This window comes from Lemur catta, chromosome 1 (genome assembly GCF_020740605.2).
Source record: "Lemur catta isolate mLemCat1 chromosome 1, mLemCat1.pri, whole genome shotgun sequence".
NCBI classification, from domain to species: Eukaryota; Metazoa; Chordata; class Mammalia; order Primates; family Lemuridae; genus Lemur; species Lemur catta.
Genome location: NC_059128.1, coordinates 277780225 through 277801738, shown reverse-complemented (window position 1 = coordinate 277801738; position 21514 = coordinate 277780225). Strand labels below are relative to the sequence as shown.

Sequence of the window (21514 nt, the reverse complement as noted above, 5' to 3'; positions counted from 1 at the left end):
GGTTGCTGTGAGCTAGGCTGACACCACGGCACTTTAGCCTGGGAAACAAAGTGAGACTGTCTCAAAAAAAAAAAAAAAAAAAAGAAAGAAAAGAAAATAGCCATGTGCATGAAAATGTTCATCACAGCTTTATTTAGAATTGTGAAAAACTAGAAATAAACTAGTCCAACAATAAAAGGCTTTGGGATCTTGTCCACTCCCTATACATCCCCCCTCCCTCTCTCTCTCTCTCACACACACACACACACACACACACACACACACACACTGAGAGAGCTATATACAGACTGCTCAGCCAGCTCTTTTTTGCCCCTTTATTTTATCATGAGCATTGTTGCATGTTAGTAACTACAAATCTACTTCGTGCCAATGGCTGCATATGCCACTGTATTGCTGCTTCGTGAATTACTTCATGACCACTCCCCCCTGCTGATGGTGGTCACTTCCAATTTTTTTGCTATCACACACAATAAAACAGTGTCTTATAGTTATCTTTGTGTTGTATGTCTACAGGATTAAAACAAATTTACAATGACCATGTGTTAACTTTTTAATCATTTGTCATTTGGGAAATGCAAAAGCCATAGTGAGCTACCACTATACTCTCGTTAAAATGCCAGAAATCCAAATGACTGACCATACCAAGTGTTGGCAAGGACAGGGAAGAAACAGAGCCCTCAAATACTGTGGTGGAAATGTAAAATGATACAACCACTTTGGAAGGCAGTTTGGCAGTTTCTTAAAAAATTAATCATATCTGTAGTGGAAGTAAGCCCCACATCCCTTAACAGGGAAATGGATAAACAAACTGATGTATATCTTTAGATATGAGGATTTCGTGAATAAATAAAAATATAAAATAGTAAAATTGGGTATATCCATGGAATCTTACTCAGCAGTGAAAAAGAATGAACTATCAATATGCACAATGACCACAGATGACTGTCAACATATCTTTGCTGAGTGGAAGGAGCCAGACCACAGGAGAGAAGAGTGTGCCGATACCGTTGGATTCCACTTACATAAAATTTTAGAAAATGCAAACTGATCGCTAGTGATAGAAAGCAGGTCAGCAGTTGTCTGGGGCTGGGGGAGGGAGCAAGAGGGGAGAGAAGGGCACGAGGAAACTCCTGGGGGTGACAGAGACATGCTCATTCTCTTGATTGTGGGGATGGTTTCACAGGGATAAACATGTCAAAACTCATTGAATTATGCACTTTATCTATTTTTTTTGAGCATGAAATGAAGTTTATTGAGGAAGGACAAGATAGGTTCACAGAGCAAGAGCAAGATAAATTCTCCATAGACGACGAACAGACCCCCACCCCTGGTTATAACAAAAAGGCCCAATTATACACTTTAAAGACGTGCAGTTTATCATATGTCAATAAAGCTGGCAAAAAGAAAAGAAAAAGAGTATTTTAAAAAGATAAATAAATGGGAATGCCTATGTTTGGTTCAAACATAGGCATTGAATGCTGTTATTCACGTTCAGACAGTTGTCGTTTTTGAAAAGGAGCCAAGTTTAATGTAGTTCCTTCTGTATTAGTCTCCTGGGGCTGCCCTAACAAAATACCAGAGTGGGTGGCTTAAACAACAGAAATTTGCTTCTCACAGTTCTGGAGGCTGGAAGTCCATAATCAAGGGACCAGCCGATTCAGTTTTCTTCCTGGCTTGCAGACACCCACCGGCCTTCTCACCTTGTCTTCACATGGCGGGGGTGGTGAGGGGTGATTCTCTCTTCCACTTCTTATAAAGCCACGGTCCTATCAAATTGGGGCCCCAACCTGAGGACCTCATTTAACCTAAATAACCTGGTAAAGACCTCATCTCCAGATACAGCCACACTAGGGGCTAAGGCTTCAACACATGAGTTTGGGAGAGACACAGTTCATAGCACCTTCCATACCAAGGCCTCACATGAAGTTACTTGCTTCCTAACTTTCTTGGCAGAATTTACACAACGCAAGTGGATCACAAACCCTTTCCCTTATGCATAAACTCAATTCCGCTAGGTGAGCTTTTGATCATTAGATTACTGGATGGATATTTTAGTCCGTTTTCTATCGCTTATAACAGAATACCTAAAACTGGGTAATTTATAAAGAAAAGGAATTTCTTGGCCTGGCACGGTGGCTCACGCCTGTAATCCTAGCACTTTGGGAGGCTGAGGCGGGAGGATCGCTCGAGGTCAGGAGTTCGAGACCAGCCTGAGCAACAGCGAGACCCTGTCTCTACTAAAAATAGAAAGAAATTATATGGCCAACTAAAAATCTATATAGAAAAAATTAGCCGGGCATAGTGGCGCATGCCTGTAGTCCCAGCTACTCGGGAGGCTGAGGCAGTAGGATCGCTTAAGCTGAGGAGTCTGAGGTTGCTGTGAGCTAGGCTGACGCCATGGCACTCACTCTAGCCTGGGCAACAAAGCAAGACTCTGTCTCAAAAAAAAAAGAAAAAAAAAAAAGAAAAGGAATTTCTTACAGTTATGGAGACTGGGAAGTCCAAGGTCAAGGGGCTACATCTAGAGAGAATCTTCTTGCTGGTGGGGACTCTCTGCAGAGCCCTGAGGCAGCGCAGGTGATCACGTGGTGAGGGGCTGAGTTTGCTAACGTGCTAGGTCTTTCTTCCTCTTCTTACAAAGCCACCAGGTCCCTTCCCATGATAACCCAGTAATCCATTAATGGGTAATCCATGAGTGGATTAATCCCCTCCTGAGGGCAGAGCTGTCATGACCCAATCACTTCTTAAAGGCCTCACCCTCCCTCTCAATACTGTCACACTGGGGGTTAAGTTTCAATGAGTTTAGAAAAGACATCCAAACCATAGCACTGGAGGAATAATTTATTTGTCCAAATTTGGACTATTGCCATCCCTCCAGCATACCTGAAAGGAAGCATGGCAAAAAACGTTCTTTCACTACAAGAAAAAATAGACTATCTTAGCTACAAAGTTCAATATTGAAAAGTATATCAGACTACTTTCAGCAAACAGAAACACTCTTTTCAAAAAGACCATCTCAACCTTACAGTGACTGAGTGTCTCATGCTGAGGCTGTCAGAACAAGCCTGATCAGCAATACCCTTGCAGATTCTCAGCTCCTCCACATAACCTAGGGTAGGGCACAAAGCCATAATGTCATCAGAGCCCCAAAACGTCACCCACAACTGAAAAGTGGCAAAGGATTCAGCAGCCTTTGCCACACATTAGAAATGGCAGTTAGACCTGCATCTTCTAAATTCTGGTGCCAAGAACATCAGAACATTGCCAGAAACAAATGGATTCTGTGCTGACCACTCTGCTGCAGAGGTACTGGACCTACTTTGTTTAAAAGGGAAGCGAGTCAATACTTGCCCCAAACAGCATCCTTTCCATTTGGTCTCTTCCCAGAAGGCAATTCAGGCACTTGTCTTCCCACCCTGACCCTAGCACTCCACTATCTGACAACTTCTACCCTCCAGGCCACAGCCATGGAGGTCAACAGAAGGTTGCTGCCAAAGGCTAAAATAATAGCCCTGAACCTAGTACCATACTCTACAGATGGGGCCCTACAGGTGAGACCACAAGATGAACGCAGGCATCCTGTAGGCTGAGAGGTACACTGCATAAATGAGGAGGTTGAGTGGGGCTCATGGCTCTACCCCAGGCCATTCACCATCCAGGGTCTGGCCAGGAGGGATGCAGAGCGCTGAGCTAACCGTGGCGGCAGCGCTGAGACTCAGGCAGGGGAGGAAAGGACCACTGGGATGGACAAGTAGGACACCCTCCCATCCCCCATGAAGCGGCTGGTGCAGAGCTCCTGCAGCACAGGGCAAGCGACACAAATCATCAGAAAAGCTGCCCTGACTCGGAAGATTTGGTCACATCATCGTGTCACTACACATACGAAAACCGAGGTTCTTCACGATGCTCCTGGTGGTGAAAAAGCTTAAAGAAATAACACTTGCTCTACTCTTCCATCAGAGTTCCATAAGACCATCTGGGCTTCCATCAGAAATTAGCATTTTAAAAAAGTTGATCTAGTTATCTGTGGAGAGGCAATGTGTCCTTCATCATGAGACTTTGCTTGGGCTGAACTGTGTCCCCCTCAGGATTCTTAGGTTGAAGCCCTAACCCCTGTACCTTAGACTATGACTGTATTTGGAGATGAGGTCTTTAAAGAGGAGCTAAGGTAGAATGAGGCCATTAGGGTGGGCCCTAATCCAATCTGACTGGTGTCCTTATAATAGGAGATGTGGATGCAGACACACAGAGGGACGACCACGTGAAGACACAGGGAGAAGATGGCATGTGTAAGGCCAAGGAGACAGGCCTCGGAAGGAACCAGCCCTGCTGACACCTTGATTTTGGACTTCTGGCCTCTAGAACTGTGAAAAACAAATTTCTGTTGTTTAATCCACCCTGGCTCGGCCTAGTGGCTAAGCCTATAGTCCCAGCTACTGGGGAGGCTAAAGCAGGAGGATCACTTGAGCCCAGGAGTTCGAGGCTGCAGTGAGCTATGATTGTACCATTACACTCCAGCCTGGGCAACAGAGCAAGACTCCCGTCTCTGAAAAAGAAAAAAAGGAAAAAAATGAAAACAAACCCCACCTTGTCTGTGGTATTTTGTTACGGCAGCCCTAGCAGACTAACACAGATGCCAAACTGAAGCAGCTTCATGTGAACGAACACTACCAACAGAGAAGAGGAGCTGATTAAAGCGAGGGCAAGACTGAGGATTCTGTTTGGACTCATCAAGTGTTCAGGTAGGAGAGGCCTTGGAGCTGATCTGTGACAGGCCAGGACAGTTTACCGGGTATCCAAGCTCCATCCCTGTCTGTCCCACAATGCTGCATCGTTAATTCTGAAATGCCGTAGTACTGAGGCTCTGCTGGAAGAAGGAGGTGCTTGGAGCTAAGTGATTAAGACTTTAGAAGCTGAACTGTCAACACCCAAGGCCTCAGGATGCCCTTGGTATTCAAGAAACCTGCCTTCTGGCCATTCTGTGAAACAACAGGGTGTCAACAAATAAAAGCAGCAAAAAAAAAAAGGTGATTCATTTAGAATCACTGTCACACTTTTAAAAAGGAAGCTAGAGTAATAATATTTTTAAATCTATAGAGTTAATTCACCTCTACTAGCCTTCATTTCCAAAATCAAAGCTATAAAGCATATTTGGTGGGTTTACAAGGGCTCAAAAAGCACTTGCTGATTAAAATTTTTTTTTTAAATTGACAAAAAAATTTTATGTTTATCATGTATAGCATGTTGTTTTAAAATATGTATATCTTGTAAAATGACAAAATCGAGCTAATTAACATGTATTACCTCACATACTTATTTTTTGTGGCGAGAACACTTAAAATCTATTCTCTTAGCAATTTTCAAGACTACAATATGTTGTTTTAATTATAGGTACCATGTTGTACAATAGATCTCTTGAACTTATTCCTCCTGTCTAACCGAATGTTTGTACCCTCTGAGCAACATCTCCCTAACTCCCCCTACCCCACCCAGTAACCACCATTCTACTCTCTACTTACGAGAATTCAACTGTTTTACACTCCACATATAAGTGAAAGCATGTGGTATCTATCTTTCTGTTCCTGGCTTATTACACTTAATGTAATGTTCTCCAGGTCCGTCCGTATTGTCCCAAATGGCAGGATTTTCCTTCTTTTTAAAGGCCGAGTAGTATTCCATTGTGTGTAATGGAATATACACAATTTGCTGATTAAAATTTATCTAAAAATAATGAAAGAAAGATGATGGCTTGAAGTCTCAGATAAACCATTAAGTAAAGGTTACCCTGCTCATGCTGATATACCTAAAAACTATAAAAGATGAGGCCAAATACAGTGGCTAACGCCTGTAATCCTAGCACTCTGGGAGGCCGAGGCAGGAGGATCCCTTGAACTTAGAAGTTCGAGACCAGCCTGAGCAAAAGCAAGACCCTATCTCTACTAAAAATAGAAAAATTAGCCAGGCGTTGTGGCGCGAGTCTGTAGTCCCAGCTACTGGGGAGGCTGAGGCAGGATTGCTTGAGTCCAGGAGTTTGAGGTTGTAGTGAGCTACGATGATGTCACTGCACTCCACCCAGGGCAACAAAGACTTACTCACAAACAACAAAAACCTATAAAAGATAAACTACTCTTTAATACAGAAAAATTCCAAAATGATATCAAAAATTTAGCAAGTTTTCAAAATAGATACCATTAGAATCTGTCTACAGTGCACAAAGCAAGACCTCTCAGGGCCTAGTTTTCTCAGTTATAAAAAGGGTTGAATGAGCTGAGGCTTTTCCTCCAAATCTATGGTTTATGCTTTATAACCTGCAGTCATCTTAAAAAAAATATGCATCTTGACCCTAATGCTTTGTACCGTACGGTATTGTTTACATCTGCAGTATAAAGATTTTTACTAATGTAACTCTTACTTACTCATGGAATTTCTGTGCATGAATCCAAGAAATCTGATTGTCCCTAAAGCCTTAAAAAAACTGTTTTTCATGTCAACTCCCACCAGATTCTCTTGAATGCAGAAGTCACAAGTCTCAGAGAAGTAAGTGCTCCTGATGCCGACTGAGATGCGCTCCCTCCAGCACCACCCAAACCCTGCACATCCACTAACTGATGCCAGGGCTAAAACTGCCCACTTCCACCCTGTTACTGTGCTTGGTGACAGCCAGAAGGATCCCTGTGAGGGGTCAGGCAGGGGTCCCCTTGAGTAAAACCTCCCTAGAAGGAAGCTCCCCTGCCTCCACAATAAAACCCCACCTGTGACAGCCCCACCACTTCTCTTCCCTCATGTCCCAGCACTCTCTCCATTGCAGCCACTCCTGTCCCTCACTGCACCTTGGACACAGGCCCATGCCCCAGATGGCCTTCCCTGCCAGCTTGCTCCCTTCACCCAGCCCTCTGTTCAAATGTCACGTTCTCAGAGAGCTGTGTCTAAAATAGCACCCATCCTCCTTACTCGATACCCCACTTCCCTGGTTTACTTTTCTTCTTTGCACGCAGCACCTGACACCACATAGTCATTTGTTGCCGGTCTCCCACCAACAAAGGGTGATCACATCCCACGAGAGCAGGGACTTTGTGTTCAATGCTTCAGCCCCAGCAACTTGGTGTTCAGTACATCTTGGTTCTACCATTGCATTAGTTTTCTAGGGCTGTTACAGCTAACTACCACACACTTGGTGGCTTAAGCAACAGAAATTTATTATCTTATAGAAGTCCGAAATCAAGGTTTTCAACAGAGCTGGCTCCTTCTAGAGGCTGCAAGAAGGAATCCGTCCCATACCTCTCTCCTAGCCGCCAGTGGTGTGCTGCCAGTTTCTGACACTCCTTGGCTTGTAGGTGCATCATCCTGATCTCTGCCTTCATCCTCACACAGTGAGTGACTTCCCTCTCAGCATGTGTGTCTAAGTTTCCCCTATAAGAAGGATACCAGTCATACTGGATTAGGGCCACACCTAATGACCTCATTTTAGCTTGATTATATCTCTGTACAGACCCTATTTCCAAATAAGGTCTGAGGGACTGGGGGTTAGGACTTATCTCTGTTTTGGAGGACACAATTCGACCCATAATAACCACTTAGTAGCCACATGACCCTGGGCAAGTTAGTTAACCCTCATCAGTTAAATGGGGCTAATAATTGTACCTACCTCGTTTGGGTAATGATGACAGGGTCCTTGGCAACAAAGAGGTACAGCCCTTTCCCCTTCTGTGAGCTGTATAGATATTGGCATGAAAAAGGCTGGGAAGCTCGGTCAAGAGCATGGGCTTTGGAGTCAAGCTGGACTTGGGCTGAGCCCTCTCTCCGCTACTGGCTGGCTGGGACCTTGCACAAGCTGCTTAACCTGAGACCAATCTCAAGATACAGTGCTAAGTATTATACGATAATGCACGTCAACTGCTTAGCACACAACAAGCCTCTCAGTGAATGTCGGCTGCCATGGGCAGGGCTGAGCTAGGGACTGACAGTGTCACCCCTCCTCCCAAGGATATCCTGCAAATTCTTCAAGGTGGCCCTTCTGCTACATGGCCTCATCACAGCAGCAGAGAACAAGAAGTGAGGGTCAAGAAGAGACAGGTAAGGGATTCCTCAGATAACAACTGCAACAAAAGCTGTCTTTTAAAACTCTTATCCAACACGTAATAATAATGTATCGTATACTTGAAATCTGCCAAGAGTATTGATCTTGAGTTCGTTCACTGCACACACACAAAGTAACTAGGTGAGGCAAGGATGTGTTATTTAGCCTGATGGTGGTAATCATTTCACAGCATGTATGTATTTAAAGACATCATGTCATACACCCTGAATATATAGAATTTTTTTCAATTATACCTCAATAAAGCTGGGGGAAAAATGGAAGGTGTTTAGAACCGGACTTTGATACACTGCCAAGGATTACAAGGGAATGAGTGAAAGAGAAAACCCACTTTGTACCATTTGTCCCCATGAAAAGCCTAACCTGGTCAAGGATGGGTGTTAGAGGAAAGCAGGACATTCCAGCAAGGCTGGTGGCATCTGCATATCTGACTGAATTCCCAGGCCTGAAAGAGCTGCGCCCAGATGCATTTATGGGCCAGGCCGTTTTGCACTGCTGCGTCCCTTTGTTACTGGCTTTGCTCACACTTAGTGGGGTTATTTTCTCAGCGTTTCCCATATCATTAGGGTAAGAAACAAAACTTACACTAGCAGAAGACTGAACTCTGGGTTCATGTACTTCAAGATGTCCGTCTGGGAACAGACTGAGGCTGTCTATCCAGAACCCACATATTTACACAGCACCCACAACTGTCCCGGGCACCCAGAATATGGCAGGAGGGAGCGTCTCTGCCCATATAGAGCATATCCGTTGTGCCATGTGCTAACAGATGATCTTTCTATGTTTCAGTTTTCCCATCTAAAAAACAGAGCTAATAGGAGCACCCCTCTCCTGGAGTGGCTTTGATGGTTGAGTCAGTTAACACAAAATGCCTCAAACTGTGCCACTATGTAAGTATTAGCTAAACTAGACATCTCTGAATTGAATGATGAGGTTGGCACTGCTGTCCCATTTTATATCACAAGGAAACTAGAGTACAGAGAGATTAAGAAACATGCCCAGGGCTGGTACCAGACCTAGGACTCTGAGCACCAGGCTTTGCCATCCCTGCTATTTCTTAGATTGTACCATAAATCCTGCATCGTATGGATCTCAACACCAGAGCTTTCACTTACCTACTGGTACCCCTCTTTTAAAAGGGAGCAATGACCATACTGAATTGTACACTTAAAAATGGTTAAAACAGGACATTTTATTTGTATTTTATAATTAAAAATGAGAGAGAGAGAGGAGAGAACAATGGCAAGGTGGGATTTGTTGTTCAGAACACAGCTCACTGAGGATGTAACAGTCAGTGGACATTGGTCAGGGTCGATCCCTTCTCCAAAGCCTATGCTGTGCCATGAAGAGCCCCACCCAGAATGCTCTCTGCACTTGCAGCTTCCTGTGTCTCCTGTCACTCCAACCCCTCCCCGTTCCCAGGACCTCTGCACGGCTGACCCCAGGAGTCAGTCACAGACCTCATTACACCGGCCCCTTTGTGGGATTTGACAAGGGAAAGCACATGCTCTCCCAGGTCTGCCGGCTTCACCGGTACCCTTCCCAGTCTCTCGTGCTGGTTCCCTCCTCCTCTTGACCTCGTTCATTGTTGGGAGCCCCAGACCACAGTCTTGGGCCTCATCTCTCCTCCGTCTACACTTGCTTCTGTCTCAGGACCTTCAACACCATCTGCCTGGCAGCTCCCAAAGTGCCTCTCCAGTCCAGACCTGCAGCTCAGGTCCAGATGCTTGCAGACGTCACACTGGGATGTCCACCAGACAAACCACGCCATCCCAAAGTGAACCCTGGTCTTCCTGCCCACCCCTGGAGCCTGCTTCTCTACAGACTCCACGTCTCACCCTCTGGCTTCTCAAGCTGAAAACCTGGAGTCACACTCGACTCGTCTCTTTCTATTGTATCCCACATCTGACCCGTGAGCAAATCCCGAGTCACCGCTTCACAGTACATTCAGAATCCCAGCACCTCTCTACTGGCTACCCCGTGCTACAGCTGCAGCCTCCTGAGTGGGCTCCCCACCTCTGCCCTGCCCACCCCTACCTGCTGTCAGCACCCAGCAGAGCAGCTGGAAATGGTTCTGTCATGCCAAATGGGACACCAGGCCAGGCTGTTCTGCCTGACTCTGCCCAACTCTGCCCAGTTGCTCCAATCTAACCCAGTGGCCACTGTCAGGACCCCAGTTCTGAAAGACCTACAAGATCCTATGCCTTCCCACCCACTGCCTCTCTGGCCTCACCTCCTACGCCCACCTCCTCTCTTGTGGGCTCAGGGACAACCTCACTGGCATCCTCCGAGTCTCAGAAACATCAGAGCCTCTGCACTGGTTAGATGGCACCTTCTCTGCAAGGCCTTCCTGATGGCCTATTGAACACTGCACCACTCCCCAACACTCACTGTCCCCTCGGTTGCTCGCTATGCCCACAACAGCCAATACTACCTCACATCCTGTGCATCTAGTTGATTGTCCTTCTCCCTCCCATCCCCACCAGCAGGCGTGCAGGGTCTTGTCGGTCCTGTCCTCTGATGTACTCCAGTACCTAGTACATGGCTGGCACCTTGTAGGTACTCAAATAGCTGTGGAATGAATGAATGACCAATGCTTTAAAAGGTCCTCAAAGAAACATTCAATTATACTCAATAACTTGCATTTTAAAAGGTGGGTTAACCAGCAATCCCATTATTGGGCATATATCCAGAAGAACAAAAGTCATTCTATAACAAAGACACCTGTACCCGAATGTTTATAGCAGCACAATTCACAATCGCAAAGATGTGGAAACAACCCAAGTGCCCATCAATCCACGAATGGATTAGTAAACTGTGGTATATGTATACCATGGAGTATTACTCAGCTATAAGAAATAACGATGATACGACATCTCTTTGGTTCTCTTGGAGAGAGTTGGAACCCATTATATTAAGTGAAGTATCCAAAGAATGGAAAAACAAGCATCACATGTACTCACCGGAAAATTGGTTTCCCTGATCATCACCTAAATGCACAACAGGGAAGGATACCAATTGGATATCAGACTGAGACGGGGGGTGGGGGGGGATGGATGCATGCCTACATGATGAGTGCGTTGTGCACCGTCTGGGGAATGGTCATGCTTGAAGGTGCTGACTCGGGGGCGTGGGGGGAGGGGATGGAGGTATGACTACATGGTGAGTGCCAGGCGCACTGTCTGGAGAATGGACACACCTGAGGCTCTGAATCAGGGGGATGGGCGGGACACGGACAATGTATATAACCTGATACATTTTGTACCCCCATGAAGAGCTGAAATTTAAAAAAAAAAAAAAAAGGTGGGTTAAAAGGATTAAACATTTTAGAGAGTTTTTCAGGTATACTGAAACAAAGCCTATTTAACAGAATACCTCACTACTTGAGGACTGCACTTAACAAGTTTATAATTTTCCTAGCTCAAGACGTATATGTTCCAAAATAAATGGAAAGTCATCTTGCATTCATGGATTGGAAGACTTAATACTGTTAAGATGGCAATACTCCCCACAGCAATTCACAGATTCAGTGCAAGCCCTACCAAAATCCCAGTTGACTTTTTTGCAGAAATCGACAAGCTGATCCTCAAATTCATATGGAATTTCAAGGGACCTTAAATAGCCAAAACAATTCTGAAAAAGAACAAAGTTGGAGGACTCTCACTTCATGATTTCAAAACTTACTACAAAGCTACAGTTATTAAAAGAGGGTGGTACTGGCATTAAGGACAGACATTACAGATCAATGGAAGAGGAATGAGAGTCCAGAAATAACACACATATCTATGACCAACTGGTTTTCAAGAAGGGTTCCAAGACCACTCAATGGGAAAAGAACAGTTCCTTCAACAGATGGTGCTGGGAAAACTGGGTATCTACATGCAAAGGAGTTAAGTTGGACCCCAATCTTACATCATGTACAAAAATTAATTCAAAATGGATCAAAGACCTAAAACCATAAAACTCTTAAAAGAATACATAGGGGCAAATCTTTATGATCTTAGATTTGGCAGCAGTTTCTTAGATATGACACTGATAGCACAAGCATCCAGGAAAAAACATAAATTAAACTTCACCAAAATAAAAAACGTGGACATAAAGAATACTATTAAGAAAGTGAAGACAACCTGAAGAATGGGGGAAAAAATTTGCAAATCATATATCCAATAAGGGTCTAGTACCCAGAATACATAAAGAACTCTTACAAATCAATAACAAAATGATAAACAACCCAGCTTAAAAATGGGCAAAGTGGCCAGGCATGCTGGCTCACACCTGTAATCCTAGCACTTTGGGAGGCTGAGGAAGGAGGATCACTTGAGGCCAGGAGTTCAAGACCAGCCTAAGCAACATAGCAAGACCTTGTCTCTAAAAACAATTTTTTTTAAATTAGCTGGGCATGGTGGCATGCCTGTAGTCCCAACTAATCAGGAGGTTGAGGCAAGAGGACTGCTTGATCCCAGGAGTCTGAAGTTCTCATAGTGAGCTACGATGACACCACTGCATTCTAGATCCTGTCTCAGGAAAAAAAAAAAGAAAAAGAAAAGAAAAAAATGGGCAAAGTACTTAAATAGAAATTTCTCCCCAAAAGATATACAAATGGTCAACAAGTATATGAAAAGATGCTCAAATTTAGTAGTCATTAGGGAAATACAAAACAAAACCACAGTCAGATATCACTTCACACCCACTAGGATGGCCATGATCACAAAAACTGAAAGTAAGTGTTGGTGAGGATGTGGAGAAATTGGAACCCTCATACGTTGCTGCTGGGAATGTAAAATGATACAACTGCTGAGGAAAATGGTTTGGTGGCTCCTTGATGAATTAAACGGAGTTTCCATATGACACAGCAGTTCTACTCCTAAGTATATACCCCAAAGAACTAAAGACTTGTGTCCAAACAAAAACTTGTACATGAATGCTCATAACACTATTCACAATAGTCAAAAGGTAGAAACATAAATGTTCATCAACTGACCAATGGATAAAGAAAACATAGCTTATCCATACGATGGAATATTATTCAGCCATAAAATAGAAGGAAATTCTGACATATAAAACAACATGGATGAACCTTGAGAACATTATGCTAAGTGAAATAACCAGATACAAAAAGGCACATAGTGTATGATTTTATTTATATGAAATGTTCCTAGAGACAGAAAGTAGATTAGTTGTTGCCAGAGGCTGGAGGGAAGGAGGAATGGAGAACTGCCTAATGGGTATGGGTTTCCTTTTGGGGTGATAAAAAGGTTCTAGAACTAGAAAGTAGTGATCATTGCACAACATGGTAAATGTATAAAAAGCCATTTAACTGTACACTTTAAAATGGATAAATGGTGAATTTCATAGAAATAATGAACACTGTCTTCCTACTCCCTCTCACCCCCTACAAAGTATGCTGTTCTTAAGACTCCAGACTCCAGGAGAGCAGGGTACTAACACAGTAAAACATCCAGAAGAATGTGAACATGCCTCAATCCCATTCTACTGCTTCTCCTTTTCCCCTAAAAACATAATCTGCCTTCATGCCAGTCAGTGAATGTTGTTTTCAGCTTGAGAATTCCTGAGTTGGAGCTGTACAACTAAAGAACTCTCAAGTTCTTATTTCCTGTTTTAAAGGAAAACCTTAGGAGTGTATGTTTACCCACCCTAGCCAGCACCAAATCATGATATTTATGTGTTGTAAATATGACTTGCAAGAGGCCAGCAGTTTCCTGGCCACAAGCTGTAATAGCTGCCTATCTCCACCGTGCCTGATGGCCATCTGTTAGGGCTCACTGCTGCTTTCTGGTTATTAGTGCTGGGCTGCTGCCCAGGCAGTGCACCAGGTCAGGCTGCTCAAATCTTCACTCACCCCAAGTCCCCTGGTGTGTCTGATTTGGAGAGCTGAGATCTTCAGAGTAGAGTTGGGCATTTCCCAACTCCTACCTGGTACCCAGGCTCCAAACTCAGATCCTGTCCAGACAGCAACAGAGCCAAGTGCAGCCTCTTCAAGCCCAGATACCTCCTACCTACCTGTCATAACCATCATCCTCCTTGTGGGCAGGAGGGGAAAATACAATAGTCCCATCTATAGGTCACAAATATAGAGTACACTTGACCAGTGTTGGCTTTCCTAGACCTGACCCCTTTCTCTCACATACACATACCCCTTTCTCTCCAAACACATACACACACGCGTGTGCATGTACATACATGCAAACACAGAAGTTTCAGGCAGATTACAATATTTATTTCAGCCTTTATTTTTTTTCTAGCAGTTACCTACCAGTAAGCAGTAAAATGGTCAAAGAAGTAGGTCAAAGAATAAAAGGCCGAAAAACTCCTAAGAAGTACATAAAGAAGAGTCTTTGAATAGCTGAGTTAACAATTTTAAATTTTATTTTGCCTAGACATAAATATTACTAAGAAAAAGCCTGTTCAACTAGCTGGGCACAGTGGCTCATGCCTGTAATCCCAGCTGCTTGGGAGGCTGAGGGTTGCTTGAGCTCAGGAAGTTTGAGACTAGCCTGGGTGATACAGTAAGACCCGTTCTCGAAAAAAAAAAAAAAAGATTGTTCAACTATATCAATACTATATACAATTATCAGAAAAAGCTGGTATGTACATGGATAGGTCAACAGTGGGTAATTATAGGTGACAGAATTATGGGTAATTTTTCTTTCTGTATTTTCTGTTATAATCATGAATTCCTTATAATAATAAAAAGCCAACTGTGTCCCCACCTTCATGCAATCCAAATAGTACATGCCCCACATACCTTGTTGAGCTTGCCAAGTGAAGATATGAGATCCGCCCATTCACTTGAAGATTCAAAATTTCTTAAAGCCTTTTCAATCACTGAAGAATAATTTCTGTATCTATAATCATTTAACAGCTCCTGCTCCTCTGGATCCATCTTACATTCTCACAGACAGCTGAGAAAGTATCTAAAAACGAATCAAAAAATAACCCAATGAGAGAGCCATTCAAGGACACAAATCATTCCCAACCCAGAGCTACAGAAGACACGTGTCCACAAACACTGCTGTGTACAAATGCACTTGGCAATGCAATTCAAATATTTAGCAAGGCTTCTGGGCCAGGCACTGTGGTAGATTAAAAGATAAACATGTCCTGCCCTCATGGATTCTGAGGGAGACAAATGCATGGGAGCAGAAAGAAGCAAGAACACTAGGGTTTCACTTAACTAACAAAATGAATTCTAGGAGTGAAACTTGCAAAGCTGCTAAACCACAGATTGTTCCCAGTTGGTAATTCTGAATGCAGAAGGCCCTTCCTATCATAGGGCATTTATAAAACCTAAGGAAAAGCTCTTAACCTGAACAGTCTATGTAGCAATTCAATCCTCTATAACTAGACTAGAAAATAGGAAATATTCTATAAGAAAATCGGGTGGAAACAAAACATTAAAGAAAATAAGAGTGTAATGATTAATGATGAGGCATCTGACAGCAGTGTTGTCACACATCCACCAAGCGCTTGTTCAGTTACTAAGCTCCAATTACCAGCCAGGCCCGGCTAGGTGCTGCCCCAGGCTTTATGCCTCCCCCAGAGTGCAGAGTTTGGATGGAGGGTGTGTTATACCTGGGTCCAAGCAGGCTCATTCTAGTCTTCCTGTTCTTGTAATATATTCTTTGATGGATTCTTTTATTTTTTCTTTCATTAAATGCATTCTTTATGTATGAAGCAATGCAGCCATTGCAAAGCCTCAGACACACACTGTCTAATCCCAACACTAACAGCAACCATTTTCTTTTATTTTTGTCCCTAATGTAACAAAATGAAATAAGGAACAATAAACAATGAAATGCTGCACTGATTTGACTTTTAAAAAAATCCATCATGTACACAGTATAACATATACAAATATGAATTCATGTTTATGTCATTTGTTTTTATTCCTTCATTTAAAAAAATCTGAAGGTTAACTCATCAGTCTATTCAAACAAATTAACAACTATGAAAGATACTTTACAAGACATGGATATGTCAAATGCTTCCTTTGACCTGTCACCAAGTTCCAAATGTTAGCATTTTCTCAAAAAGAATGTTTTAGGGTTTTAATTTGCTCCCATTCTTTAGTCTTCACCTAATGAAGTTCTATTTAAAATGTGTCAGACACCTACCCAAAATTCCTTGTCCCCTTTCTCCATACTAATGGAACCCTAATTTTGTTCAGGGCAGCGCTACAGTTTCCAGGCTCCCTTGCAGCTAGATGGCCATGTGACAGCTCTAGACAATGAAACGTCAGTAGAACCTGGTAGTTAGAAAAGCTGTTTGAAAGGAAGCAGACTCCTCTGGAATAAGCCTTTTCCCCTTCACTCTTCTTACTTCTGCCTGGAACAAAGCTTTGATATCTGAGTGAAGCCACATCTTGCAACGATGACGAAACATGCACAAAAGTCACAAACTAAGGATGGTTGAGGGAAAAGACAGAGCAGCTGAGGCCCTCATGGCATTATGAAAGCACCATGTACAACCCTGGAAGCTCTATCTCTGGTCTATGTTTTCTGCATGGAACAGCTAATTTGTTTAAGCCATAATTCAATCAGGTTTTCTATTACAGACATCCACAATCCTGATTGATACATCAGGTTAAACAGTATTTTGCTAGTACTGCTTAGTCTGAAAGAAGACAGAAAAACATAGAGCAACATTATTTGATTAAATATGATGGAGCATGGTTAGTTGGTTTGTTTGCTAACCAAGCTGCACATAGTCAATCAAGTGAAAGGGCAAGTATGGTAGATGCAAGAAACTGAACTGTGAGTACAACATGTTCTTGAAGCCTAGATCTTTCATTTATTGGCCAGTGATGTTGTAAGAATTTCACAGAATCTTCTACTTCACTTTCCAATCACTCCAAACCTACTCCAATCCTCTCAGGGCCACGACTACCTTCAAGTCACCATTGCCAGTGGTCCCTTCTGTTTCCTCACTTTACTTCTCAGTAGGACTCTGCAGCAGACCACTTCCTCCTCTCAAAACAGCCTCCCCTCAGCCCACACACTCCTCTGGCCCCACCAGCCCTGGAGCCTGCTTCCCACTTCCCTCTGCACTTCTTTCCTTCCTCTACTCACTGCTAAACATTGGCTTCTCTGGTATCAAGCCTTGGGACCTCGTCCTCTCTCTCTTTATCCTTGGTGGTTTCTCTATTCCTATAACTTCAAAATACCATCTACATGCCAATGACTCAGATCAATAATGCTCTCCCCAACCTGCCCCTCCAAGGTTCAAGTTCATGTGAATACCCACTTGACCTGTCCACCTGAATGTGGCACAGATATCTCAAACTCAGTGCTTCCAAAACTAGACTCCCAAGTACTCCTTGCTTGTGTCCCCTGCCCCCAATGCCTATGTCGAAATTTTAACCCCCAAGGTGATGGCATTAGGAAGTGGGGCCTTTGGAAGGTGATTAGGTCACAAGGGCAGAGCCCTCATGGATGGGACTAGTGTCCTTTTAAAAGGGACCTGAGGGAGCCTGGCTGTCCTCTCCACTATATGAGGACACAGGGAGAAGGTGCCATCTATGAACCAGAAAGCAAGCCCCACCAGACACTGAATCTGCCAGCACCTTGATCTTGGAACTTCCCAGACTCCAGAACTGTAAGAAATAAATTTCTATTATTTATAAGCTACCCAGTTTATGCTATTTTGTTAGGGCAGCCTGAATAAGACAAGCAACCATCAACAAAATGTGGTCTATCCATACAAGGGAACACTATTAGTCAACGAAAAGGAACAAAGTACTGATACAGGTTACAACTTGTATGAACCTGGAAAATACATGCTTAGTGGAAGAAGCCAGCCACACAAGACTATATATCATATGATTCCATTTATACGAAATGCCCAGAGTAGGCAGCAAATCTATGGAGATGTTGAGTGATTAGTGGCTGCCCAGGGTGGTGGAGAAACAGGCAGTTACTGCCTCTTTGTGAGGTAACAGAAATGTGCTAAAATTAGATTGTGGTGATGGTTGCACAACTCTGTAAATTTACTAAAAATCACTGAATTATACACTTGAGTGAATTTTATGGTCTGTCAGTTATACCTCAATAAAGCTGTTTAAAAAACTAAACTCTCAATTCCATCTCCTCAACGTGCTCCTTCTCTAGTCGTCCCCTTCTCAGAAAGTGGCCCCTTCATCCACGGGACCTTCTATTGTTCTGGACTCTTCTTTCTCTTCACCTGCCATACTCAGCCCAAGCCCTCTCCCCTCTTCTTCCAAAACACCTGTTGACTCAATGCTCCCCATCTCTACTGCACTGCTGTGCAAGCCACCTGTTCCCTGGAAGTTTGCAGAGGGCTCCTGATGGTTCTCTCTCACTCTTGCCACCCCCCACCAGTGTATTTTCACACAGCACTCCAAGAATCCTCTTAAAACATAAATTAATGCATATAACTGCAATCTTTCAAACTCTTCCCACTAAACTTACAATAAATCCAAACAATCCCCTCCTCAGCCTACAGGATTCTATCCACTTCTCTCCTCACTGCACTCTGCATATTCCAAAACAGCCCATCCCACCACAGAGCCTTTGCACATGCTGTGCTTCTCTGCAAAAACATACTGTATTATGCGTACACACCCACAAAATAAGACTACCTACTCATTCTTGGAAAGGCCTGTCCCTTCTTCTGAAATAACAGCCTTCACACCTTTTGAAAACATTAAGGAAAGGATGGTAATGAGAGGTGGTAGTCCGTTGCTTTTGCCAAGTAAAAACTAAAGTTGGTAAATCAGGACATTTACAGGTCTGAAATCCAGCATCTCTGAACCACTGCAGTGCTCCATACATAGTCTGTTTACTCTGTTAAGTGTCTAAGAGCCGAGGAAAGAAACATAAATAAGGTAGGGTTGCTACCCTCATAGTTCCTAGCCTAATAAAAAAGGAAATACCTAAATATAAAATTGCAATTTAATGTGGCACACACAGTGACAGAAGGTAGCTGAAGTAACAGAGTCCGGTGCTGGCAAGAGGAAGCTCAACTACCAGCAGAGGCGTCCTCAAAGTCCACAGGTGTGGGCAGCTAGAGTTACCAGGAAGAGAACTGCGTCAGCGATAAGGTGTGTGTGTGCTTAGGAGGTGGGGTGGCAAAGGGCACCACCGCTAGCGGCAAGGCAAGGAGGGTGCCAGCCAAGTGAGAGCAGGTAACTAGAGTGGTTCATTGTTATGGTCGGCAACATAAAGAAAATATTCTTTGGCTTAACTAACAGCACAGGCGAAAAGTTTAGAAATAGTCATTCAAGCAAGCTCTTTGATTTAAAACAAGAGGCACGTGATGTTATGCTACTAAGCAAATCTTTCAGGTGAGCTTGGTAAATCCACCATTTATGCATGCATCTCTCTCATGCAATACACAAGAGTCCTGTGAGATGGTATTCTCAGTCCCAAGAGGAGAATACTGGACATCAGGCCATTTGGACAACTGCCCAGGTCACACACCAAGCAGCTAGGAGAACTAGATTCCAGCTCAGGTCACTGAGATACTGCAGGGCCTCCACTACATTATGCTAGTGGTAAAATTAATAGTTCAGCCCTTAAATAACTCCTCTGCCAACGGCCTTGCAATCTCTCCTGGATACCTTTTCTGTGAGAGATTCAATAGTTCAGTAAAACCGATCGTTATATAGCTCAAATAATTACACACACAAAGGAGTAATCATATAAACAAGTATATCTGGTCAGCCAGATATACCCACCTTAAAATCAAAAATGTCAGCAGGAAATTTCTCTCACCTTATCCCCTCTTAATTGCTTAGAAAAACAAGTTCAAGTGAAAAACCAACTGCCAGATCTCAAAGAGGTTCACTGTAAATATGTTTACATGAAGGAACAGTTCTGAGTTAGATGAAAATGAGGACAGAGTGACCCTCCCATGAGCAAGAACATTTACTGATAGATAACAGACATGTAATATTAGTAATAAAATAGATAATGACCCTTAGGCTACAGCACAGAAACACCTGTCGCCAATTGGCTTAATCCACTCTAGGACACATTATTTTGAACCTGGTCTTTCAGAGTGGTAATTAAACTGTACTGGAAATAATTTAAGAAAACTAACAGAAGTAGGCTTTGGTGGGGGGAGGGAGTGTTCTCCACCACCTTGCAAAAAAATCCTAGAAAGGTTTTCCCAAATGTGAGGCCGCTGTCCCGAGTTAAGGGCAACACCTGCGGGTGACAGTCTTGGTCAACAGCAGGGAACCCCGCAAGGCGCAGGGGCCAGGCCGGCAGAGCGCGCACTGTGACTCAGATCCCTTCTTCTGGGGACAGTGTGGAAGACTGGGGTCTTGCCTTGACAGGAAAGCCGGCGGTTCCGCAAGGTCTGCGTCCCCAGCTGCTCCCCAGCCAGAACTGCACCAGCAAACAAAGGCTGAGCTCTCAGCCGGAGGCTGGCGGGGCCGTGACCCCCCTGACCTCCACCTGCCGGACCGCAGGCCGCGCCCGACTCCGCGAGGGCGTGGCCGCACATCGTCCGCGCGAGGAGCCGAGCGGCGCGCGGGGGAACCGGGAGGGAGCCCCACCCAGCCTCGGAGCTGCCGTCTGGGGTCTCCCGCCCGCGCCCCGCGCCCACGCGCCGACTCGGCGGGGCCGCCCCCGCACTGCAGCAGCGCGCGCCGCGGGCCGGGCGGCGGGCCGGGGAGCCGTCTGCGCCCCGGGTTCTCGCCCCCACAGCGCCGCCCGACCCCTCCGAACCGGGGACCGGCTGCCGCCCGCCTCGCCGCCCGTGGGCCCGCGCCGGGGAGACGCCTGCGCCCCCAGCTTCGCCCCGCAGCCAAGAGCTGGTGCCGGGCAGGCGCGAGCGCGACTTACCCGCGGCGGCGGCCCTTCTCGGCGGGCGCGCCCACGTGCGGTGTGGAGGAGCTCGCAGGGGTGCGGGAGAGACAGCGGGCGGGGGCTGCGGCGCGGATGGGAGCCAGGACAGCCGGGCAAGCGCCGCGCCCGAGCCCCAGCGGCCACGGCTCCGGAGGGGGCGGGGCAGGGAGGCGTGGCCTCGGCGCGCGGGGCGGAGCTGGGGGCGGGGGCTTTACGCGTGGAGACGGAGTCAGAGGCGGGGCTTCGGCTCGCTGCGCCCGGCCTGGGAGGGGACCGTCGGCGCGCGGGGGCCGGGCGGGGGCGGGTCCTCGACCTGAGGGGCGGGGCTTAGCGCGGATTCTCACGCGGGGCCGAGCGGCCCGGGAGGTGGCGCCTCCGCTGCCCAGTCAGGGAGCCGGAGTCTTCCTCAGCGTCCCCACTGAGGGCGGCGCTTCGCGGCGGGCTGTTTGAGAGAAGGCCGGCTCACCCCATCCTTTCCGTCGGGGCCACACCTAAACCCTCTTCCCTCAGGGAGGAGGCCGAAGGAGCCCTTCCAGGCACGCTCGGGGCGTGGAGTCGCCCCCACAGGCCTCATCTTTCCGACCCT

General features: G+C 45.3%; 1 protein-coding gene across 5 annotated transcripts in view; it reads right to left on the bottom strand.

Annotated features, from left to right (window-relative positions):
- DOP1B (DOP1 leucine zipper like protein B) overlaps window positions 1–21067 on the bottom strand; it is a 118915-nt gene extending 97848 nt beyond the window's left edge. For all 5 annotated transcript variants that reach the window (XR_006732747.1, XM_045540635.1, XM_045540637.1 and 2 more), the window contains exons 1-2: window positions 20926–21067; window positions 14862–15030 (exon numbers count right to left, since the gene is read on the bottom strand). Coding sequence is in view for 4 of the 5 variants with exons in the window: in XM_045540635.1 (XP_045396591.1) it covers window positions 14862–14999 (138 nt within the window). In the remaining variant the exon portion in view is untranslated. The remainder of the gene's footprint in view (window positions 1–14861; window positions 15031–20925) is intronic.
- Between the last annotated feature and the right edge of the window lie 447 nt (window positions 21068–21514).